This window comes from Lutzomyia longipalpis, chromosome 1 (genome assembly GCF_024334085.1).
Source record: "Lutzomyia longipalpis isolate SR_M1_2022 chromosome 1, ASM2433408v1".
Classification (NCBI taxonomy): Eukaryota; Metazoa; Arthropoda; class Insecta; order Diptera; family Psychodidae; genus Lutzomyia; species Lutzomyia longipalpis.
Window position 1 is genome coordinate 39,008,499 of NC_074707.1, and position 26,189 is coordinate 39,034,687.

Genomic DNA, 26,189 nt, shown 5'->3' on the forward strand with positions numbered 1-26,189 from the left:
TGTGAGCTCTTGTCACTCAACACGGTACTCAAATCATCTTGCAATATCCTTGCAATGAAAGTTTCGGAAACATTTAAAATGAGCACGGAATTCTCGTGTTCTTGGTGCATGTTTTGTTGCTCTTAGATGCAACATCACTCATATGGTAAGAATATACTCAGAAAAAAGCGCCAGGAAACTAACACCCCATTTATTTTCACACTGTTGCACTCCCTAAAACCCAATATTTCACATCAAGTCGAGAGAAATATTGTAAATCTCTTGGCGATTAAGTTTGAGAGCAATAAATTAGTGTGAATTATTTGACAAATTTAGACATCAGTTTAATGGGTTATTATTAATCTGTCTCTTAAATATGTTTATTACTTTTATATTGCTTCCACTTGTATGTATTTAATTCTCATTTCTTGAGAATAAACCAAGAGCTTAAGATTGTTACATTGTTGTTCTCATTCTACTGATGATAAGTCTACGTGAAATTTTTTGAATTCTTTTAATTCTTCGTTTGTGTGTTTAAAAAAAAGTCGTTTTGAGGTCTTAAAATAACATTTTTGTCAGATAAAAATTGTAATAGAAAATTATTGAAAGGAACATTAAAAAAATATTCAAGATATTTATTCTGAGTGTTCTGAGTAAATGATCGAACCAACAAATGTTCAATCATGATGAATCAATCAGATTGATAAATAATTTTTAAATCAATTAAGTCAGTCAATTGATGATCTATTATTGATCAATTATTGGTCAATTATTGAGCAATCTTAGTTCAATTCTGATTACTCAATTGTTAATCATCTATGCAGACCCTCATTGACTCAATATTGAAATTAACATAATTTTGTTTTTTAATTTTTTTTCTATTAGGGGAGAGCGGGGTTAAAAAAGTCATTTAAGGGTTCAGAAAAAGCTCAAAATATCATATTTCTCAAATAGATAAAGCGAAATGTATAGCTCATTTCTTTAGGAAATTTACTGCTCTATAACTCTTTCTCAGATCATTTTGTTCTATCTAGGTAGGAAATATGATATTTTAAGCTTTTTCTAAACCCTTAAGTGACTTTATTAGCCCCGCCCTCCCCTATTATCACTTTCTTTTATTTAAGAACTACTAGTTTTTGTGTCTGATCAACTATTGATCAATTATTGTCCATCAATCAGATTTTTATTGAGCTATAATTGTCTATCAATCTGATTGATCAACTATTGACCAATTATTGTTTGTCAATCTGATTAATCAATAGTTAACCTACTATGCGGACCTACATTAGCTTAATATTAAGCTCAATATTTCATCAATTATTTGCAAAATTTGTTTACTGAGCTAATATTTTCCATTACCAAATTTCCCTTTTTAAATCAGCCTTGTAGGTTATCTGTTAAGTCCAGCGACGTTTCACCGTATTTAAAATGTACTGGTAAGCTGACCAAGCTTACGAGAGCTGTGTTTCTTTCAGTGTACCAATTTTGTGAGAGCAAACTAGAACGCGAATTAATTTAAATACGCGCAAAGTCGGGAAAAGTTGAAAAGTCATCCCCCAAGAAATGTTTGGAAGGCCATATCTCGAGAACGGATCCATAGATTTTCATAAATATTTTTTTGTTTGAAAGGTCTTGAAGTCAGCTATAACATATCGAAAAATGAAAAAAATTTATGTCGCCATTTTCGAAAAATTCGAGTTCGAAATTTTCGAAAACTTTGTTTTTGACTTTAGCGCCTCTTGCGGACATTTCTCGAAGTTGCAATGTTCTAGACATTTGTAGGGTTTCTCGAAACCTTTCATTTGCGCTTGAGTTGATCAAGATCGGATTTGTAGAACCCGAGATATGACATGCCAACTTTGGAAGGCTATATCTCGAGAACGGATCCATAGATTTTCTTCATTTTTGGCATGAAGCTAGATAATATGGTCAGCTACAACATATCAAAAAATGAAAAAAATTTATGTCGTCGTTTTCGAGATATTCATCGAAAACTCATCGAAAATTTTGTTTTTGATTTTTGGCCCCCTAGCGGTCACTTTTGAAACTTCGGATGTTCTAGAGAGTTGTAGGGTTTGTTGAGATCTTTCATTTGAGCCCGGGTTGATCAAAATCGGTCAAGCCGTTTTCGAGTTATGGTCGATTTTCGATGAAAAATTGTGGCGGCCATATTGACTAAACGGCTTGACCGATTTTCGAAAATGAGGTATCGTTGAAAAGCTTTTGATGGCCCCTACAACATATCAAAATTTCAGCCCTCTAGCTATAATAGCGACTGAGATATAGCGAAAACAAAATTTTGAGGTTATTCAAAATGGCGGACGGGGGGGTGGGGGGGTGGATTTGACCTCATAATCGGACGTCTTCCAGTCGATATTTAAACTTTGCCGTTTACCGCAAGTCTCTATCTATTACCGTTCTCTCGCAATTCAGTCATAAACCACGGCCGGACGGACGTTTTTTGGCGCATTCGTTTTTTGGAATGTGGGGACCCTAATTCGTGCTCATCCCAAGTTTGAGCCCGATCTGACGACTTTCGATTTTGCTCGGTACACAAAAGCTGTGTCTGAAAGAAACACAGCTAAAATCTGAATTTATAAAATCTTTAAGCTAAAACTAAAGCACTAAACTATCATCTTGATTTTCTATGAGTGCATGAGTACAAACTTTCCGTCTCTCCCCATTGATGTACCGTGATAGAGTTTTCTTGTATGCAGAAATGTTGTTCTCTTGTAGCGTTTATTAATAGAGATGATTTGTTTCCAACTAAATCCCCATTTTTTTGTATTATAAGAACATGCCGAGCGGAGAAGAACAAGATGTCTCGAAATGGTCTTGGTGCGCTAAACTCTGCGATGCTCGCTTGTCTTATTTTTCACTACTCCGAAAAGAGGATTACTTTTGCATTTATGATTCCAATGAAGACCGTCTGGGGGTAATTTTCATGCTTCACGATGGAAATGTGTGTGAAATCGTAACATCCCAAAATCGTTGTCATTCGCACAACGTGAATCCAGTGAGAGACAAAGGAGATGTAGAACGAAAAATGCTTTTGGATTTTCGCGAAAAAGATCCCAAAATAGCGCACTCTCCCATCATTTATATTGTTAACCATCAACATGGGGGATATAAAGTGGCTGAGTGCCAAACCATTAATCGTTTTGGCGATGTATAATTTTGTATGCATAAGTTGTTTTCAGGGTGAGGGGGGGAATGGTCCACGTTTGGAGATAGATTTACGATTACGACACTCCTATCATTTTTCGAGCTTTCTGCAACACCACGCAAAAAAAATGGATTACTCGTACTGTGTGGGGTATATATTGGGATCAAATTCTAGGGAGGGAGGGGGGGTGGATGTAGGCGGAAGTCTCCGCAACACACATTGAGTAAGTGGCTAATATTGCTGAGCAAAGGCGCACGTAATACATTAACTGATCAATTTGCCAATAAATTTCACTCCTTTCTTCCCACCACCACTCTTGCCAATCCAGAAATTTATGGCAAATGTCGACTTTTTGGGGACATTTTTGGGTGTTTCCTTCTTTTTATTGTATCACAAAACCCCCTGCGGGTTAACCACCCTCCCCCACATGAGGGGTTGTGCAAAAAATAAATTAAAAGAACAATGGGCACAAAGGGGCATCATAGAGAACAGACGTTGCCACTAACCTACAATTGTTTATTGTATACAATCCAAGCTGAAATCTTCTCTCACTCCTGTACACCATTTCATCCCAATAAATACCATCCCATCCACGTCCACCATTTGGCACATATATAACGTAGTGAATTTAATTTTCATCCACCCCATCCCTCACACACACATTTTCCACCACCTCGTATATTTTTTATAACAATAAAAATACAACCCCTTAAACGGCCAATACGCAATTTCAGTCGGAAATAAAAGTTCAAAAAAAAATGCATTACAATACCAATTGAATTTTACGACCAATAAAATTTGTTAATTACAAACACGAACATTAAATAATTAATTTTCCAATCAGTAGCCATACAGCAATTTTTTTTATAACACGCAAAAATTAAACTCATTGATTTCTCTTTTTTTGTTATTTTTGCAGGTCCACCAGGTCCACCCGGAAAACGCGGAAAGAAGGGAAAGAAAGGTGATCCCGGTGAAATAGGTCCAGCTGTGAGTACCACGACAAACTTAGCATAAACCTAACATGTTGTTTGAAAATTAAATAAAAACAGGGTGTTTCACTACAAAACATTCCCTAAGGTTTTTATTTGGTTCCTTAATTGAAAATTATTATTTAAAGAAAAAATAAAATTTATGTTGCAGGGTCCAGCGGGTCCACCCGGAAAAAATGGCTTTCCGGTATTTTTCTTTTTGTTATCTTAATTATTTATTAGAGAAATTTTAATTTTATTTTATCGAAATTGTGAGATGAATTTTTACAAGAAAACTTTGATAAATTTTTTTACCATAATTGATACAAAAAGAAGTAGAAAATCCTAATTTTTATCAGGTTAGAGAATAATTTCTTGTGAAAATTCATGTCAACTTTTACTTGGAGTTTTTCAATCATTTGATTTGCAATCTATCAATTTATTTTATTTCATGCATTTTGAATTTATTTTTTCATTTTTTCCCCTTTTCTGTTCTCGTCTTTTCCATCATCATTCATCCGTATTTGAATAAAATCTCTCATCAAATGAAAATTCGCATTCACAATAAAACCTCGAAAAACGATTTACGTCCACAACAAAAGGGCGAGAGAGGCCAAAAGGGAATCATGGTAAGACCACAACCCAAATGGAATTGGTTTAAAATCCGCTGCGTAGATTACCCATGTAACATTTTTTGGTCGCGGCGACGTAATTTCAGGTCGCGGCAACGTCACGCCACAAGTAACATCGCACCTCGCCGCGACGTAATGGCAACGTAAATGGGGAATTTTTCGACGTCATGGCGACGTAACAACAAGGTCGCAGTTTCGTCGCTGCGACCAGGCATGTGACCACATACGTAACCGCGACGTCGCGGCTACCTCGTTGTTACGTCGTCAAGTAGCGATGACGTTGCCATTACGTTGCGGTTACGTCGCAATTTTTCGCACTGTCTGTCTCTGTTTTTCTCTTGAACATTCAACATTTCTATATTTTCTCTTTCTTTTTCTTTATTTATACCAATGCCATGGTGATGGCGCCATGAGTTATTACAACAAATATCCATACGGAATAATTTCATGGCGACCATCGCGTATATTATTTATTTTTATATGCATTTTTTGGGAAGTCATCACACCCAAAAAATATATGCCAATTTAACTACCGTCGTGAAAAATGATGTAGATTCATTTAATAATGCTCCTTTATTAAAAAATGATAATTTTTAATTATTTTATTGCCATTAAAAATTGAATTTTCTTGATTAATTTTTTTTTATTTTTCTAAAATTAGATTTATATATTCTAAGGTGGAAAAACTTTAAAATATTGCTCAATATATTATAGAAATGAAGAAATAATTTGTTAAAGTTTGCACTGAAATATTTGAATTCCCGCCAAAATAACCGCCGCCAAAAGCCGTCGCCATGACACCCAAAAAAATAAACTTCCATCGTCGCAAAATCCTACGACTTTTGTTGGACATTTCCAACATTACTCCATTTTCAGCTTAATAATATCGAGAAAAAGTTATATAAATGAAAGAAAAACAGCTTACTACACTTGAATTTGTCTTGAAAAGTAACATTTTAGCTGTGATTCTTTCTTCAAAGAATCAATCTTCTTTGTACACTCAAAAATGCATTTTCTTTGTTTTAAATTGATAAGTAAATTCAATTTTCTATTTCTTAAGTTTAAAAAAAAATGCTCTTGGTGGTCTTAAGACATCGAAAATCTTAAAAATCATCAAAAAATATTACATTTAGTCTAAAATTCAGTCTGACTTAAGAAATCTTAACTTTTCTTAAAAAATCTTAACTTTTCTTTAAAAATCTGAACAAAAGAAGACTGTCTGAATGGTGAATTTCACCTTATATTTGGTAAACGTGTCGGTTATTTTGAACAAAAATTGGTGGTACACAGAAGCTGTGCTATTCTTTTCTTCAAAAGAATCACAGATAAAAGTGATTATATTTGGCAAAGGATGGACAATTTTTTCCACTTATGTTTGGAGAGGAATTCTTTTTTTTCTAACGCAAAAATGTACTTTTAGCTTTGGTAAATTATTTAATAGCGAGTTTTCCCAGCGGATTTCTTCTGCGAATGCTTTATTAAATGAAGGAGAATTAAAAATGCTACAAAATAATGAAAATAAAAATTGGTTACGTGGAATATTGGAGAAATGGGAAGCGAAAGAAAAGTTCACTGCCGGAATCTCGCGAGTTTTCTTCGCAGGAAAATGGATTAAATATATAATGTTAAGCTTTCAAAGTGCTTTCATTTCACATAGAAAGGAATTTACTAGAAAAGCTAGAAATTAAGAAAAAAAAATCAAAATGTTTTACACCAATAAAACGGGAAAATTCATGTATTTCTCAGCGCTTTTCCGGGAAATGAGAACGATTTTCTTGAGTGTTTGACAATTTCCAATGATAATTTAAAAACAAAATTTGGTTACGCCTTAACTCTTAAGGAAATTACCGTCATTTAATATCTCTTTACCGTCATTTTGACTTTTAATCATAATTTGACCAAACTTTCCGTCACTTTTGCTTTTATTACCTACATTTCTTCAAACTTATCTTAAGCTATTAATACAAAATTAATATTAATATTTTAAAAAAATGTATTAAATAAACAAAATTAACATTTCAAAAAAGTGAAACCTTTAAATAGCGAATAAATAATATAGAAAAGAAGTACACTCACAGATTGAAAACATATAAATCACCTTTAAATAGCGTTTCGTGTCTTATGGAATATTAGAAAAGATGATTTTAAAATTGAAACTATCAGTAAAAGATTCGGAAAATTTAAAAAAAATTCTACTAAAATGCACCATAATCTAAGAATATTTTTTCTGGATTTTTATTATATTTTTTTTTATATATTTTTTGTAATGTAAAACAATTTTGTGAAATAAAATCGAGTTCATTTATTATTTTTGTTTAGAGCCAAATTATTTTTTTTTTAATATTTTTTTTTCACTTATAATGATTTTTAAGTATTTTTTTCTTTAAGAAGCTATTAAAAATATATTTTTTAATTTTTTAATAATAAATATTAGATTTGTCCAATACATTGTCCTGAAATTCCGCAGACAATGTCGGCGAAAGTTCTTTTGCTGGGTGCAATGAGAAAACTCGGTGACATTTCATGTCAAAGATTTTCAATTTCTGTCTTCAGAAGAAGAAATTGATCTATTTTCTTGCTAATTTCCAGCAATGCATGCCATGTAATGCCATGAAACATTGATCCAGATACTCTGGATTCTATGCTACCTCATATTTGTCCACAGCTAGAAGAAAATTCGCTGGGAAATTCCCTATTTATGTGAAGCTTCCCATTGTTTACATTTTTGGGGACGTTGCCGCGAGGTAATCGCTACGTAATAACGCGACGTCGCAAAATTACCTAATTGGTCGCGAAAATTACCAACGAATACATCTTATGATTTTATGCATTTTTAGCTATATTTACGCCCACGAATCCACTAAAATATCCTTGCTCTCCCATAAAATGAAGATAGAGCAAGTAATTTGATTAAATAATTAAATATTTGGGCTATTTTGGGAAGGTAACAATCTTCCATTGCGAGTGTGGTCGCGGTTACGTCGCAATATGACCATTCGGTTACCATGCATTCATGAGGTCGCGAGATTACCAAATTGGTCACAAATGTTACCATGGGGTATGCTTCATTATTTTTAGCATAATTTATCATTTTTATGCCAACCAATGCATTGTATTGTCTTTGCTCTTCTATAAAATGAAGATCTAGCAGGTAATTTGATGAAATAATTAAATATTTAGTCGGTTTTTGCAAGGTAACAATAGGTCATTGTGAGTGTGGTCACGGCGACGTTGCGCGCGACCATATTGCGACGTTATGCCTACCATTTGTTCACGACGTCACAAGATTACCAAATTAGTCGCAAAAATGACCAAATGTTCTATTTTGATAAAAAACTAAATTATTGAAGTATTTTTGAGGATAATTTGTATTGGTAATTCATATTTTCTCATTTTATGATTTTTACAAGAAAAATTGCATTAGAAATGTGAAAATTTTGTACAATTTGCACAAAAATGTTTTCATGGTAATTTTTGTGACGTAAAGGTTTCGTAACAGCGACGTCGCAGCCGCTACCATATCGGTTGGTAACAAGGCGACGTAAAGGTTACGTCGGCAGAACGTTGTGTGACCAAATCAGCTCTCTGGTGGTCACAAAATGTTACATGGGTTGTTCTGTAAATTTACTAACAATTCTAGGTTGTGGTGTTACTAAAATAAATGACCGTGCCATTACTTTTAAGTGCCACCCATCAGGGTGTATTTGTTGGGAAAATGAAGATTGAGCGATTGTGTGTGATAATTTCGGGAAAAGCGTCACAGCATCTACCCTAGAGACAATCCATCCGATGTCTCGAGGATGCATCAACAAATCCTGGAAAAAAAAACGCGGAAGGGGGAGGAAATTGATGGAAAAATTCAATAAAATCACATTTTACCGCGCACAAATTGAATATCCGGGACCATTTGATTGTGCCGAATTTGTAAATCATTTTCCAATTTTGTGGAGGAAAATCCGGGCTAATCACGAAATACATTTCCCGCCCTAGACCCACGCGCTTCCCTTATGGCCCGGAAATGTCTTCCGCATCTGCGACGGGGGGTTAATTTGGTTTTCGCAATAATATGGAAAAGACACACACACACATACACTCCCAATAACCCATCCTTGGGATTCATTTGCGGAAAATTCCCTCAACATGGGTGCTTCGAGTGATAAATGTTCCCTCATCAAAGGGGAGAACATCGATCCCCGAAATGGAATTATTTATTTCCATGCTAATTTGAATTAATAGGCAATCGTCGCCTTGTCGCTTTCCCTTTATCAGCATCCACCCACACCCCCTTAGTACAAGGAATGCTTCTATTTATTGGAAAATGTTGATGATTTTCTTGGTGTGAGCAATTTCCTCGTCCAAATTCAATTTCCGCATTTCAATGCCAAGCCGCCCTCCCCCAGCAATGCTCATTCTTCGTCACAGCAGCACAATTAATCCGATTGATTTGCAAAAAAAAAGCACTTCGAACCAAGGATCAGCAACCCCATTGATTTTATGCATTGTATTTTTCCATCACAAAAAAAGGATAAGAATCCCATTATCTTACCAAGAGAAAATTCTTCGTCACCACCATCTGTTAGGGGCGGAAGGAAAGTCTTGTTACGGAGAAAGAATATAAAAATTCTATTATCAATTTTCGATTAAAAACTTTCTTTTTTGGACCACTCACGTCTAATTTATGCATCTTTCCCGCAGAGCTTCTACCCGCTATTGCTTTTTAATCCTCCAGGCGATGTCTATTCTTCTCCCAAAAACACTCTCTTACCCTCTTCACCAATCTTCTGTATATCTCTCATTAACAGCACACTCCTTTAACTTTCATAGACTAACACACAAAAAAAGGGATGAGAAAATTCCTTGAATGTTTTTTATAAATTTGTACACCTTCTGGCACTCTCTATGTAGCATTTGCGAGGTTAATTAGCATTTTTCGTGGGAATTTTAATGATCTTCCACATTATATGTATGTATCTATACATTTCAGGGACCAATAGGTTTGGATGGACCCAAGGGAGAGCCGGTAAATATTTAATTTTCTATACCAATTTATCAAATTCCATTTACTCACAGTAAATTGCATTGACTCCATCACCGCAATTTTGAGGTTTAGAAATTGAAAGTTTCACGAAAAATTTGAAAATATTTAATAAAATATTGGTTTTCTTTCAATTTGTTTATTTTAAGTCTGTAAATCTGTTAATCATACAGATATTATGCAAATACGAAATGATGTTTAAGCTGTCTTAAAAGGATTGTAGGAATAATATCTAACTTCATTAAGTAATTAATAGAATATTTTCTAGAAATTATGGAAATGTTTTTCAGATAAAATAATAAAATATTTTACTTTCTTCAGCCTCAATTAATGAGAAACTTTCGCTTGAAATTCAGAAAATTATTCGAAAAATTGATTTTCAAGATAATCGAGTCAACAATAATTTAGAAATCAACATTAAGAGTTACTTATGCCCTATTAATTCCCACCCTTCTCACCACACCACTATTTATTACTCCTTCCAAACTATTTTGGAGAATTTTCAAAATATTTTGTGAATTTGCATGGTGCCACATACAATTTGAATTTTTTGAAACTTTGTATCATTTCGTCGTTTCGAATTCCTGAAATCCACCACCACCCCCGCATGAAGGGTGTTACGGGGTGAAAATTGTCCACATGCGGGAAAAGTCGCAAAGTGGTTGTAACTCGAAAATACGTTGTGACACGTTGAGTTTAAAAGGGGCGACACCGAATCAAGAGGAGGGGGGTGGGATGATAGTCAGAGAACGTTTGGGGCTGTTGCTCGAATACCAGCTATGTGCAACATGTTATATGGTTGCAACTTTGTTCACTCGATTTACATAATTGCGCACTGCTCGTTGGCGAAATTGTTCAACCCGAAATACAACCATTGTATGCGCGTAATTCAAGAAACACTGAAAGATCATGCAGATGTTCTTTTGTTCTTCCGCGAAATTAATGCTCATTCCTACAGCATCCTCCCTATAAAGCTTCAGATGTGGAGGGGTTGAGAAGAATTTCCTGTGTTTCGTAGTACACCTTCTACTACACTTGAAATCTCGACATGGAGAATTATATAAGGCAACCCCATTATTTTCACCTGGATTTCACCTTTGTCATGGTTGTCAGTGTATGTTGCTTACAATTCTTATAGACCATGTTGAAATTTAACATTAACTTCCGTGCAACAAATACTTGTTGGGTGATTTCTTTAAGACTTTAAGAATCAAGATGCCTTACAAAATGGTTATTGTTGAAAATTAATAATTTTGAAAAATAAAACCGGAAAAATTTAAAAAAAACAGTGCAAAAATCAGGAGTCCTATTTTGGAATCTTTAAACAGATATTTGTAATAAAATTCGTTTTATTTCCTTTTATCGAAAATTTTGTTTTTCTTTTTTTTTCGGAAATGAAAGAAATGATTTTATCAAAATCGAACTGTCTCAGATATTTTATAAAATTGATTTTTTAAACATTTTTTAAAAAATACTTTTTAACTTTGTGTTCTTTGAAATCCACTTTAAAGAATTTAAGAATTTTTTAAAAGCGATTTTTTTCGAATCAAGTTATAGAATAGATTTTCGTGAAATTTTCATTCTAAAAGAATTCATTTAATTTTTTAAAGTAATTTTTAGTTTAAACTATACCAAAAATTTCACCTTTCTAATTTCCTGCAGGGCAGACCGGGCGACAAAGGGCAGAAAGGTGATCTCGGAAATCCAGGAATTGATGTATTGCAGACTGTTAAGGTAAATATCTCATGGTTAATAAACAACGTACGGGCAGACACATTATAATGTCTAAATGATGATGAAGTTTTATGATAATTGCAATAATTTCGCAAACCAATATTCATAGCTCATCCCAACAATCCATGCGGTGTGCGTGTATCAAGTCCTGGGGCTTGATAAGTTAATTAAAATGGGTTAATGTTAGTTGATTTTCGTATACAATGAAATTTGCATAATACATCAATATAACATGAGTTTGGTTCAAATTAATGTTACGTAATAATCTTTCAATCAATCGTCCGTGTAAATTGCCGCACATTAGTGATGTAATATCAAATTCTGATATATAGTTTGTAATATGTCTAGTCCAATCCCAAATGGATACAATAGATACTGTAATAACTTCCATTGAATTTTCCATTTACATGGGGTTGCTTTAGTTAATGTGCCATTATTTAGGAATTTATACATCATCCCTGAAAATTTGTCTTATTTTGCATTCGGGCGGTTTTGATGTACTAAAACTTGGAATATTGTGTTTTTGAATGAATGAATTGAAGGGTGTTTGGCTTAAAATAACTTGTCCATCCGCAGGGATTAAATTTGAAGCGATCCGTAACGACACTCCGAGGCGGGTCTCTTGGTTACGCTGAGATTGTTGCCGTTAAGGTATTTTTTTCCTTGCAGAATCCTCCTGAGGATTTATTTTTTTCTGTCTCTTTGGTGTTTTTAATCCTCACACAACGTAGTGTAGTTCTAATCACCCACAGAATTTTGTTTGGTGTTTGTAACATTGATATTTTTGCTACAATACTGCAAAATGACCCTCTGGGAATGTTTTGAATGGATTTCTTTGTAATTTATTTAAGAAAAAATTCATTCACAAGTCTTATAAAAGAAAATGAAAGAAGTTCATTTACAGAGAAGTTGATTTGTTTCACAATATAAAAATCCTCCTCTTTCGTGGTTTTTAAATTATTCAAAACAGCTTTTTATTCACATATTTTCGACTAATTCTCAAAAATGCCTCAAAGTGTTCAAAATTACGTCAATCGCAATGAAATAAAAAAAAAGAGATTCACTTATGATAAAACGTTCCTAATTGGGTCACTTTGCAGTGGTGCAACGTAAAAAGTAGAATTTTCTTTGATGTGGTTTTATTTTGCAAATTTATTCACACCCTCGCTTTATTTTTTGTTGCAAAAATCTTGAATGACAAACCGAAAGGGGCGGAGGGAAACCAAGTCAAAGGAGAAAATTCTTCTTCAATTATCTCCATGAGCTTTTACATCTCTGCTCAGTTGAAACCTTTTTTTTTCATCCTCCAATTCCACATCACATTAAAACGCTTCGTATGGTTTGGTGAATTTTTTAACACAGCACAGGGTTTCTCAAAATTAATGCTAAAGTAGATAAAAAATTATTCATGTTTTTGTGAAAAAAAAACATTTTTGAAAAGAGAAAAAAATTATGTTCTTTGATAAAATATAAAATTAAAAAGAAATAATTTAATTTCCACTATAAAAGTTTCAATGTAGCTTCCTAATTCTCAAGGAAAAATTCAATATTCCCGAAAAATGAACAAGATTTAAAGACTAAAGCAGAAATATCCTTCTCAATATGCAAATTTTCACGTGAACCCTGCATACATCAGCAAACATACAGGGAGGAAAGAATAAAGCAAACTTTTTCCTCAATCGCGATAACATCAAAGACCGAAAATCATAAACAAATGTTATTCTTTCCTCCTGGCATGTCTTTTGAATCACAGTACCATATTTCAATTCCATAATATTATGCTGTGTGGTAGATTGAATTAAAAAAAAAAAAAAGCAGAAAAGCCTTGTCTAGCAAATATGATAGGAAAGCCGCCTCAGGGGAACCTCTGCTCATGAGGAAAATAATACAAACTGACAGGATAATTCCCTCGCCCCTCTCGTATTTTACCCCCAATGGCGTACAAATCATCCCACCTCAGTGTATGAGGGTGGATTGAATTGGATACACACCAGGTAGAACAGCCAGTGATGAACCAAACTAGCCACTGTGTTATCAAAACCAGCACACAAGCACTGCGATGTTTTAATATAGTTTTGTTGGTTGTTAGCAAATATTTTTGCATCAAATGGCAAAAGGGGTGACTAAAACAACCCCCACAGCCCTTACTGCAACTCACTCACCTCCCCCGCCCATCACTCTACATAAACCCGATAAACCCATTTAGTTTTTCATGGTGAAATACAACGCGACAGGGGATGTCTATCGCGAGGACCATCTCGACGCAATTCCACTTGGACGCGTTTCCCCCCAAAAAAAGAAAATAAAACATTTAATTTTTTTCTTCCAACATCTTCAATCCAATTTTATTATCCTCCCAGATTTTTCTCTCCGAAAAAATAAACGGGAGATTATCAATTTTCCCCAAGAAGTGTTCCATTCACAAGGCAACCCCATAAAAAGATGTACATCTGATTAAAGAAATATCACATCCATTGTAGAATTTTATGTGCATTAAGAACTACCGCCAGGGGGTTTATAGCGGAAGCAATTTTCTCGCTTTATGCACATACAAACATTCCAGGGGTGAAGTGGGGTTTAATAAAAATAAATGAAGATTCCTGAAGATGGAAATACGAGGGTGGGTTGTGTGTCAAGGGATGATGGTCATTACACTCCCTTAGAATAATTTGATTGATAATTCAGAAAAGGAAATATTTTAATCTATTGGGTTAAAAAATAATAATTTTGATTTATAAATGTAAAATTAAATTAAATTAAACGCAAAAAAGAACTTTTGGAATTCTTTAAATTCTTAGTGTAGTAAACCCCTTGGCTATAGCTTCTTATCTCCCATAAATGTGCGCTTTATTCCACCATGGAAGATTTTCCATGTGAAAATTTCTGCATGTTTCCGTGTTAAACATAGTATTTTAGTCGACAGGGGAGTGGATTATATTATTTTTAGTAAAAAGAGTAAAAAAAAAAACAACATTTTTATGATTTTCACAATTCTTCTTTCTGGTGCTATTTGCTCCTGTTCCTTTTTATTGTGTGCCGTCCGCCTTCACATTTCCTTGAATGCTGTATTATACACACAACACACCCCCATCTCACTCCAAACAAATGTCCACACCACTTTTCGTCACCAAAAATACACACCAACCACCCAAACACAAAAAAATTGTGTATGAAAAGGGATTACAAGAGGCAGGACACAATATTTCCGCAGCAACAGTAATTCAGCTTAAAGTGAGTAATTTTTCTTTGTGGTCTCGAGAAAACTTCTTTCTTAAGAGAGCTCCTCTCCTAACATTTAACTTGCCTGCACAACTAACTCAATGCTGTTTGTGTCTCTCACTACAAAAAGATGATGGTAGACAAAGCGGTTTTTCCATGGACTTTCCTACTGCAGCTTCTCTTTGATTGCATAAAAGAAGCTTTAGGGGATAAGCAAATTGAAAAATTGAAGTTTTCTTTAATTTGAAAATTGAAATATTTTTCTTGACGAATGAAAAATCTTTCTCTGATTACATTTTGAAAAAAAAAAATGTTGAAAAATTTTAAGTCCAAAATTTTCTAAATTAAATTTTCCTTTCAATAAAAAAGCAGGTGTAATAGTTTTAATTCTTATGATTTTCGTAAACTTTCTACATTTTCCCTTACCTATACTTTTCCACTGCACAGCCCTTTTCACCAAATATACAAACAATTTAGGAGAACACAAACCTTTCTTTATGGTCACCCTCTGTTGTGAGAGAAAATTGTCGTCCAATTTGTGACAAAAGGATAATGCATGCTGTATTTCGGGCGATTTGGGCTTATGTTGCTTGCATGTTGTGCTGAATTCAGATTGTGGTGCACCTCAAACAATCTCAACAGACAACTGACCCAATTACGCCTTCTCATGCAGGGTGAACCCGGAGAACCAGGACCCCCAGGACCACCTGGTCCAACGGGAACGGCGGGAATTCCTGGGTATGACGGCAAACCCGGCCAACCAGGGGAGCCAGGCCCACCAGGACCACCTGGCCCAGCTGGAGAGACAGGACCCATCGGACATAATGGAACAGCAGGACAACCAGGACCAAAGGTACCCAACCCACAAAAACTGCCACTAACCCCCCTCATTGCTCATATTGCACATCCCTCATCTCACAGGATACTGCTTCACTCGTCATTTCACAATAATTCCACGGTCGTTCATTCAGTTGTGTTGCCGAAATGAGTTTTAAATCCAATTACTGTCAGAAAATTTTTCCTGCCATTACTTTTTAAGGGCACGAATGATTATGAGGATGAAGTGAAAAAATCCCTTTTCCACCAGGGCTACACAACACCTCTCTGTCTCTTGTCCTTGCTCTCGTCTCCTATCTCTTAAATACGTTCACGAATATGCAGACAATAAAGTACGAAATATCGCTACACAGCTTCACTGTAGCATATAACAGAGTTGATTAGAATTAGACGTTTCTAGATTGAAGATTTGATTATGGGAATAAAGATATTTTTGAAATTTAGTTTATTATATTTTAACGATTTTACCCCAAATTTTCCATGATTTTTTTTTTAATTTACACAAAGTCTGACCTCAAAAAGTAAATTCTTAAACAAAATTTTCCAAATTATTCCAAAACTAATACTTTAACCGAATCTATTCGGTTTCTGTGAAAATAAATTTACCTTTGTATTATTTTATGCACTTAAATCCAACAAATAAAAATTTTCCCAGCATAATAAATATATTAGATTACGTAAATCTGGGTTAGTCATATATTCTGGCCAGGAAAAATATTTAATTTAGGGAGACGTGGCCCAATTCGGATTTCTTAAGGCTTTTTCAATCTGCTATTACTTTTAAAGCTGATAAAACTTTAAATGAAGAAAGTTTTGGGAGTTAGAAGAGCATTAATTGAGCTTTAAAATTCTACAAAATTTATGAATATTACTTTACATTTTATACCACTTTTTCTCATTCTGCGCGGACTTTTGGAGGTCCGAATTGGGCCACGTTCTCCTATGTTTTTGCTACTAATTAATCAAAAAAGCAAAAACAAGAATTTTTAGCTATTTTCTTGTTTTATTTTTTACTAAATTCTTTAAGAACAAATCCTAAAAATTTTCTTATCTTTTGTTATGATTTTTATACATTTTAATGCAAATAATCCCTCCCATAAATCTTTCATCTAGATTCATTGCAACTCTCCTCATGGCGGACAATTTTCTTGGCATATTTGCTCAACATGGTGCTCGGTGGAAAAAATCTATTTGATTTTTAATACGATTGTGCAAATTGTGTCATTGGAAGGTACACACGATGTTTGAAAAAAAAATGTTGTGAGTTACTCCACCGAACCGTACGCAGGGTAACACCGAACAATTTTGCCGGGTAATCTCTGCTAAATGGCGTAAAGCTGCATTTATTTAATTTATCAGTGAGTACGCAGCTTAAGCGTGTTGTTTATACATTCCATACAATCAATATTTGATTATTTGCACCAGCCCATAAATGCAATTACCCAACAAATTCTTCGTTGAACGCGATCGCATATATACCCAACCCTACCCGCCTTAGGCTATATGATCCGTGCCGCATATAGAGTTTGTGCTTCAAATATTTGTGCAAAAGACAAATGTATCATGATTATCAATATTCTGAGGGCCACATTATATTCAAAACAAGTCTATATTGGTTGCAATATTCTGTAAATTAACATTTCGGACGTGTTATGGAGGTTTATTTTAGAATTTCATTTTCCACCCCATCCGCAATACACCCCCTACGAGCCTCCCTATGTATTCGTTGAGAGAATATTGAATTATATTGCAAAATATCCGAGAGAACAAAAATGCGAATGATTGAGAAAACAAAATTCTGGTCCAAAGTTGAATAACTCGGTGTGTTTGTACTTTTGTTGTGCAAAGTGGCCCAGGGGTAATTTTCACACACAATCATCCCCCTGGCACACCATACAAAACCAATATACCCCATTGTACTTTCGCAAACTTCACTGGAAAATACACAGAGAAGGAGAGAAAACGTTTGATAGACCGAATGGGGGTGAGAGCATCAGTGAACATCAAATTTATACCCCATTCCGCATATTCACATATCACAAACTATTATTGCGCAACCCTCATACACCCCCAATGTCGCCATTGTGCACTTTTACCAAAGCCACATTGCAACGTGGAAGCAATGTTAATAATAATAATAATAAATACAAGACTGACACATGTATTTAAGAGCTTTGAATTGTTACACAACAAACAACCCTCTCGCTTATGGACATACCACCCTCCCACACACAAACATTTTCCTGCCAATAATCCCAACGTTCATGCCAAAAGTCGACTCTCTTGCAGAAACTCCACAGGGCAAGTCAATTCATTGGTAATATAGCTACCAACCCCCCCCAAACACCCCCCATGAGGAAGAACATCATTGAGTTATTTAATTGTTTTGCTCTAATTTTCCTTTGGAATTTTTATGACATTCCCATCCCTACAGGAGGGGTGGGAGCATCAATAAAACATCTCATGAAAATAGGATTTAATTCATTCGACCGAAGAATTGAATGTTGCGTCACAAGGGGCGCATCTTTTAAGTACCTTTCACGCCTCCAAGAACAATAATTTCACCCTTGAATTCACACCAAAAATTAAACTTGAATATTTTAGTGGAGTTCATTCAATGTGGCCTAGTTGGGGAATTAGGGATTTTTTAAGGGATAAATTGGTTGTTTAATTTTCTTTGTTTATTTGAAAAGTTTTAAAATAAACTGGGGGAAAATATGATGAAAAACAAATTGATTATCCCAATTATTGACTTTTACCTTAAAGCCTCCATTAAAGTAAATCAATAAAATTTAATTTATTATTACAAATTAAAAAAAACTCCCCCAAAAAGTGGCATGAAAATTGATTCCAAATAAAATATATCATAATTTATTATTTTATTTAATGATTTCATAATTAACAAATTTGCCTCAAAGGGGCTGAGAATTATTGATATTTTTATTAATTTAAGAATGATTTTTTCAACATATTCGCTTAAATTAAAGCATTAGCTTTTTGCACCCCCTTTAAATTTGTTTGAGAAACATCCTTTAACTCCTTGAAGTTTTGTTTTATATGTCTCTCAAAATGGGAAGAAAACGAGTGCTGGTAGAGTGAGAACGAGTGCTTTGCCATTAAAACCCTCATCTAGAAGGATTTATCAAAAATTTTATCGCTTGCAGTGAAGGGAATACCGAAAAAGGACACCCTAAGGGTGCTCTGTCACACAAGACTTTTAAAGTTTCTCCAACTGTCCTTATCGTGCAATCCCGGGAACTTTGTCAGTGTTTCTGCAGCGATGTTCGTGATTTTATTGAAATATCAAATTTTCGATGGAATCCCCTACCCTCCTCCCCCATCCACCCCTTCACGTTTCCAATGGAGTGCTCATCGTGATTTAGGATGACATTGGATTTAATTGTGTGAAAAGGATGGGGAGGAGGGAGAGGAGATCAATGGTTAATTGGCAGATTCAAGTCAAATGGCGGCAGAGGAAGCAGTGACTGTGATAAACTCACCCCTCCGGCACCCTCATCATATATCAATGGAATTTATTATTTGATATAGAATCAAGCTGTTGGGCTATCGTATATCCGATACTCACTAGCAACATCAAATAAATCCCCCATCCTCACGCTACTCATGCAGAGTTGAATGAGAGTGTATATATAGCTAGCAATCCCATTTGGGTGTGTTCTCTAAATCATTTATTGTTGTATCAAAATAATGCTCTGGAACAGGGTGATAAGGGTGACAAAGGCGACCGGGGATTGACGACAACGCTGAAAAGTGATCAATTTCCAACGGGTATCATCGAGGGACCGCCTGGTCCACCAGGACCTCCAGGTAAATACAAAACACATCCGCGTGCGTTTGAATAGCAAAAAAGGGTGAGTTCAAAGGGTTTTCACCGACACAGAGTGTGTAGGTACTATTGAAAGTAAAATGCATCAAATTTAAAATACAAACAGCATATAAATTGTTTCTAGCCCAATAGAGTCCATTTGAAAACCAAATGCATTCCACACTATGTATGTTCTTTATTACTTAATTTGGCGCAATGAGAATTATGTGCAAAAAGTGTTGAGTTGCTTGATGTGCTGCTCTCCCGTGAAAGAGGGAGTCTGTCAGTCCAACATGTGTCGAGATGTGCTTTTTCTCCGAGAGAGATCAAGCACTGAACTTTGGTGGAAAATGCAATTCAACTTTTGAAATGAGAGTTTTAATTAGAGACATAATACACCTTCGTGAACTTTTACAATCATATTTTATAATGAAATTTTTCGCTTCAACAACTATAGCCTAAATGAAAAAGGAACTTAAATGAATGTATTGTGACAGGAAACATTTATTTAAAAAAAATATTAATAAGAAAAGCTTTGTTTAAAATGAACAAATGGGAGATTTTGCAGAGAAACTCTTATTTATGAGCTTTCAAGTTTGTAAAAATCTCAGTGAAAAAAATTGCTTTATTAAAAAGGTAAAAATAAAATTTTATGGAAAAAATGCATCTTGGCTATGATACCGGAATCAGTAATACTTTAATTTCTGTCAAACTTTAAAATTCCTCTTTTAGAATGCCATAAAAACAAACTTTCTTCACTCATTGTTGGGAAAAACATATCTTCTATATAATAAAGAAAGGTCTGTTTGTTGATAATCAGTCGTGTTCGGCTATACAAATCTACACCGTTTGTCCGATCGCGATGAAATTTGGTACAGAGGCTTCTTATAACAGGCGGTTTCAGATGGCCGTATTCATTTTCCCCCCAAACCCCCGCTTCAGGTAGCCCCCATATAAAAGTCAAGCATTTTTGCGAATTTTTGAATTTGGCGCCTGAAATGTTCAATGAAAATGATTTCTTCTCTTTGCAATTTTTTTCCAGGATTGATAAGTGGTCATAATCTACCTTTAAACCATCAAAATTTATTTTCTCACTTTGCGCGAAGCGCAACAAATCCCCTCGTTTTATAGATAAAAGAACACTATTCCTATAGTCGAGACACGTTTTGTGTTATAAAACTAACGTAAGAAAATCTTATAGATTAATACAATTCAAAAGAATTTTAAGATATTCTTTTTCAATCCATTGATCAGTGAGTCAATCAATTTAATGGCAATTTCATTGTAAATTTCAAATTTTGTATCTTTTATAAAATGTGTCTAGAGTGCCATAATAATATTTTTTTTACCATAAAGCAAAATTACTTTTTTTTTTATATATAAAAAAGAAATTCTTCACTAATTTACAGTATATATATAATTTTTGTAACTCTTTAAACCCTTTAAAATCACTTCAATTTATAATTTTTCTTTTAAGCTACAAAAATTTGCATTCAGTGAAAGTAACATATTTTTTTTTTACTCTGTTTCACCCTTTGCTAGGACCCCAGGGACTTCCAGGAGAACGTGGTGAGGTTGGTCCCATAGGACCACCGGGACCGCCTGGTGAGAAAGGACCTCGAGGCAAGCGTGGAAAACGGGTAGAGACAATGATCTTTTAAATTATTTCATTTTCCCCTTAAAAAAAATCACAAAATCCCATCAATTTTGCAGAATCCTCCCCTGCACCCTTCCACATTACTAATGATGTTATTGTGCTCAAATACATACATACAGAGAAAATTATTTAGGATGTTTTGCTTCGTTTACGATTATGAATTGTTAATTTTGTACATTTCGAGTTTCACATGCACTTATTTGTCATAATATAATTTGCATGCTAATTCCAAGTTTATATACCACCACACATCCCCGTAGCACCACATCAATGCCAAAACTTTCGCACCATGCATTTCGAATGGGAGGGAATGGGTGCATGCACGCATTTGCATTTAGGGATAGATTTTCTCGGAGAGAGTGTGAATGATACACCATTTGGTGGGGGGGATGCCCGTATAATTCCCCATATGTGGGATTCCCACATTTTGGGAGCGTAAAGGGGGGCTGCAAAACTCTCCTTCAGGACTGAACGTGTGATGGTTTAGCAGAGAGAATGGCTTTTTAATCGACTTGTTGCATTTTATTCGACACAAAATACAAACCATCCCACTTTGTTGTATAAAAGAGCAAACAACAAAAATTCTTATTTCTTCTCTCATACCTCATATTTTTCCACCTCGCGCTACACAACTCATCTTTCTTCTTCGCAAATCTTTAGAAAATCTTCTCGAAGAGAGAAAAAAAATTTCCCTTAAGAAAAATCTTCTGTACATTTTCTTTTTAATCTCGCACCAGGAGAAAAGTTATGTGTGTATAAAAATTGCGGGAAAAGTCCTTCAATTGAAAATTACTTCCATTGAAATCAATTGAATTTTTCATCGATTGAGAATTTTCTTACAAAGTGAATTTGTCATTATCGCTGATTTTTCTTCATTTTACAACCTCTTTTCTCCAACCTCCATCATTTTCTTCTCAAAAGTTTTTCTTCCAACTACATTTCACGTGTAAATCTACTTTTTTTCCCCACTGAACTCCCCCGCAGAAATGCTATAAAAATATGTATATAATGAATAAAAAATGAAAATTTGCAGCCAGAATGATTCATAGGAGAGGGGGAAAAGTGTATTAAATTAATCTGAAGCTGAAAATTTCTACGAAATCTCACTCTTCAGCGACTCAATTGCCTGCAACAACACAACCTGAGGGATGGAGTTTGATTTTATATGTGTTTTTATTTCACTATATGTATAAAAAATGCACACAGAAATGACAAAAAAAATGGGAAAGCACAAAAAAAGAAAATTCAACAATAAATTTCACAAGCTTATCGAGAATGGTATATATTTTTTTCAATTAAAATGTATGGAACACAAATTATATTAGTTTCGTAGGATTAATAGTTATTTCTATATATTTTTGTTAAAATGCTTTGTTTTGATTGAATGTGCTAGAAGTTCTGCAAATTCTCTTGATTGTCAGATTTCAATAAATAAAAATTCTTTGGAAATTTAAAAATAAAAAATAAATTTTGATTCAGAACATTCAAAAATACTGTACCTATTTTTTATTCTTTGTTTTTTTTTAATAAAAACTAAACGAAAAAAAATCTTAAATGTGTAAAGAAAAAATACTAAAACGTCGCTGGAAAGCTAAAAAGATGCTCTTCTTCTTTCTTTCAACTGTCAATTTATGAAACTTTAAAAATAATATTTATTACAGAACTTCCAGCATTTTACACCATAATTTTAATTAAAAAAAAAAACACACACACAAAATGTAGCAAGTAGGTAGTGTAAAAAAAATAATAATTGTACCCACAAAGCTTTATGTGAATACACAAAATTACACAAATATTAAAAAAAATACACCCACCTACACGTAGAACACGCAAAATATATGCTTTTTATGTAAGTATTTACTAAAAACATTAATTATATTTTATTTGTTTTTTTTCTGTTGCAATAAATTTGTCGTTAAAGTTAAAAAATCAAGTTTTGATTGAGTAGAAAATGTCAATTTTTTATGTCAAAGAAAAACTGAGTTTGATCGACATCAAAGGGAATTGGTAAAAATTAATTAAACCTCTTTTCCTCACTCATGCATGCTGAATAATTCATGCCAACCCTCCAATATTTTTAATGGACTGCGCGCAACAAAGTTGGGCCCATTCAAAGATGATTCCGACTACGATGACACGATGGTGCTAAAGGGCCCCCCAGGACCACCCGGTGAACCCGGAACTCCCGGCAAGGACGGCGTTGACGGTGCAAAGGGGGAACGCGGTGAAGCTGGTGAGTGTTGCAGAAATGATTTTCACATGCAAAGCACAGCAAAAGCTCAGCAAAAGTGTTACGATTATGACGCTCGGATGGGGTTGTGTGTCTCGCGATTAATAAAATTACTCCACCATTATATCCACCAAGACGCGATTTTTGGAGCGAAATCCTTGGTGAAAATGCAAAGAAGAGATTAAGATTCATTTGCATTTTATGACTGAATGTTATTATTTCTATTTACCATCCAAAAACTTACTTAAAATTTTCCTCATCCCATTTGAAAATCTCTTTAAAATGGAGAAACTTTTCTTTCCATACAACTTCTGTGAAACTTAATGGAGTTTTAGAGATAAAACGTTTTCTTATCGTCTAAGTGTATTAAAAGAACTAAAATCACTAAAATAGTGGATAGTGATTAAAAAATACAAAGAAGTATTATATAGCAATGAGTATGTGAAAGCTCTGAATGAAGCATAAATTATGGAATAAATCTATTTGTTTATTTACAAAAAAAATTATTTTATTTACAAAATAGTTTAAAATTTTCCTTTTGAATAATTTGTACTTTAGACTATAAGAGCTAGGATTTATTTTTTTAATAAAGAACTGCTTTTATCCATAAAAAATTAGAAAATTCATTAATGTATCAATTTTCACAATGCTTTTCACATGATTTAATTAAATCAACAAAACCATGAAATTAATCATTAAAAAGTAATCATATTTTGTATTGAAGGATTTAATTTTAACGACTAGATAGAATTATATATTTCCCGCATATAAAAAGCTTTTAGAAACAGAATTTTTGAGCTTTTTAAATTGAAAAGCTCTCTAATTGATTACACATAAAACAGAGAATATAATTTTTAATTCAAAAGGCGAGCCTGGATCTCTAGGACCACGAGGATTGGACGGTTTACCAGGAGAACCCGGCATAGAAGGCCCCCCAGGTCTTCCAGGCTATCAAGGACCCCCTGGCGAGAAGGGTGATCGTGGAGATATTGGCCCACCTGGCCTGATGGGACCTCCAGGACTCCCAGGACCTCCTGGATACCCAGGTGCCAAGGGCGACAAAGGTGATCGAGGAGACTCCGTGAGTATCATCGTCAAACTTTACCTCCATTCATTATGCTAATAAGACGCGGTTTTCCATTCGATTTAACTTCTACAGTATCGCAAGATGAGACGACGGCAAGATGATGGAATGGCAGATGCTCCCCACACCCCGGTTGAATATGTGAGTTTCCATTTCATCATTATTTCAATTACCAATTTACATGCCTTTGGGAGACTTTTCCGAAATTTCCCTCAACATCTTAGGAAAGGGGATGAGGGTAGTTTAAAAGAGCATCGTGTACAATAATTTTCATTTTCTCCCTGAAACACAATTAAAATAGATATTATTCAATGAGCCCCACACCCCCTGGTCCCTATACTTTTCGTACAGGAATTGGGGGCCGCGGGGTGAATTTCAAAACTTTCTCATGTATTACCGTATGTTTCCATCCATAAACATAGCACACACCATACAAAGCATAGAGCGCATTATGGAGTATGGAGGAAAAAGAACAAGCATGAAACTTCCCTCACAGTGCTTTTCCACGAAACTCCACCCCATACTCCGTTAGAACAGCACCCGAGTTAAAGTGGGATGAGTGGGGTGGAATGCAGTTTCCAAAGAGCAAATAAGATGAAACAAGAGTTTCTACAACTTGCTCTAGTGGTTGTTAGGGCTTTTGGTCTTGATGCCTCTCATCCTTCCTCATTTTACACATACACACCCACACACATTTCCCACCTCAACCCCCGCCTCTTGGTATTCCAAGTAGTATTACATATAATTTAAAGGAACGAAAAGTCTCGGAGGTGTATACACTGTAACTTTAAACTCAACCATCTCATTCTGCAAATTAACTCATAGGGGATAACCCAAGTATTTTGCAATGGGTTAAGTAAGTCACGAGATGGATCTAAAGTTTTAGATTCTAAAGTTAAGCAAACAATTCTACCTAATGCTAAAGGAAATTTATTGTCTGGGAACTCACTTGTAAATGTAATGTGTATAGTAAATGAATGAAGTAATCGTAATGAGCAACAATGTATTTAAGGCTTTGGTAATAACCCCAGGAGCTTTTAACACATTTGCCCTAGGTCGTTGTTAGGTTGTTAGCCCGTAGCATTGTTGACTGATTGAAATGAAACTTTCAGGAATGATAATTCTTGATCAAAGAAATGTTTGGGATCGAAAATAAACTAGAAATTTTAAATCGTACTGTTTTTGATATATCCTGAAATTAAGTTTTTTTAAAGAAAGCTCAATAACTCAAAAAAATTATTAAATTTGAACAAAACCATTTTCTCAATTTTCTTTATTTTTCCAGTGCAATTTTTTGGTTATTTTTTAATAGCTTTATTGGATAATTATTATATTTTGTTATAAAATTTTTACAAGATTTTGATTATCTAATCGATCGATCGATCATGATGCAACATAGTAAAATGAATAGACTCCTTTCTTATGCTGAAGAACTGACAAAAAAATTGTTTTTTTTATAAAAAAAAAAATTAGATAAAAAATTAATTAACTAATAAAATACTTTTTTCTTGATAGATTATAGGGCCATCAGGACCTCCAGGTCCACCTGGGATTCCCGGAAGGGTAGGTCCACAGGGTGAACGAGGCCTAGATGGACGGAAAGGTGATCGAGGTGAGAAGGGCCACAAAGGTGATCCCGGCCCAATGGGTCTACCCGGTCCAATGGGCTTCCGTGGGGATTCTGGACCAATAGGCCCCGTAGGCAGACCCGGTCAGACGGTAAGTACAACCCACGCACATTCCGTTTACCCCCAAAAATGCCTCATTCATTACATGAAACAACCCTCCCGTTTTTTGGGACCTTGAGCTTTATGAGAGA

The 26,189-nt window shown here is 34.6% G+C and overlaps 1 protein-coding gene across 24 annotated transcripts in view; it reads left to right on the top strand.

Moving 5' to 3' along the window:
- Nucleotides 1-26,189, top strand: part of LOC129787244 (collagen alpha chain CG42342) — a 74,117-nt gene that overhangs the window by 38,752 nt on the left and 9,176 nt on the right. For 8 of the 24 annotated variants that reach the window (XM_055822657.1, XM_055822655.1, XM_055822656.1 and 5 more), the window contains exons 3-16: nt 4,065-4,135; nt 4,289-4,324; nt 4,719-4,745; nt 9,733-9,768; nt 11,446-11,517; nt 12,094-12,168; nt 14,695-14,748; nt 15,410-15,589; nt 19,296-19,401; nt 20,942-21,039; nt 23,157-23,289; nt 24,153-24,367; nt 24,446-24,511; nt 25,886-26,089. In XM_055822657.1, the coding sequence (XP_055678632.1) occupies nt 4,065-4,135; nt 4,289-4,324; nt 4,719-4,745; nt 9,733-9,768; nt 11,446-11,517; nt 12,094-12,168; nt 14,695-14,748; nt 15,410-15,589; nt 19,296-19,401; nt 20,942-21,039; nt 23,157-23,289; nt 24,153-24,367; nt 24,446-24,511; nt 25,886-26,089 (1,373 nt within the window). The remainder of the gene's footprint in view (nt 1-4,064; nt 4,136-4,288; nt 4,325-4,718; nt 4,746-9,732; nt 9,769-11,445; nt 11,518-12,093; nt 12,169-14,694; nt 14,749-15,409; nt 15,590-19,295; nt 19,402-20,941; nt 21,040-23,156; nt 23,290-24,152; nt 24,368-24,445; nt 24,512-25,885; nt 26,090-26,189) is intronic. The other 16 variants (XM_055822664.1, XM_055822674.1, XM_055822662.1 and 13 more) reach the window with 8 other exon arrangements.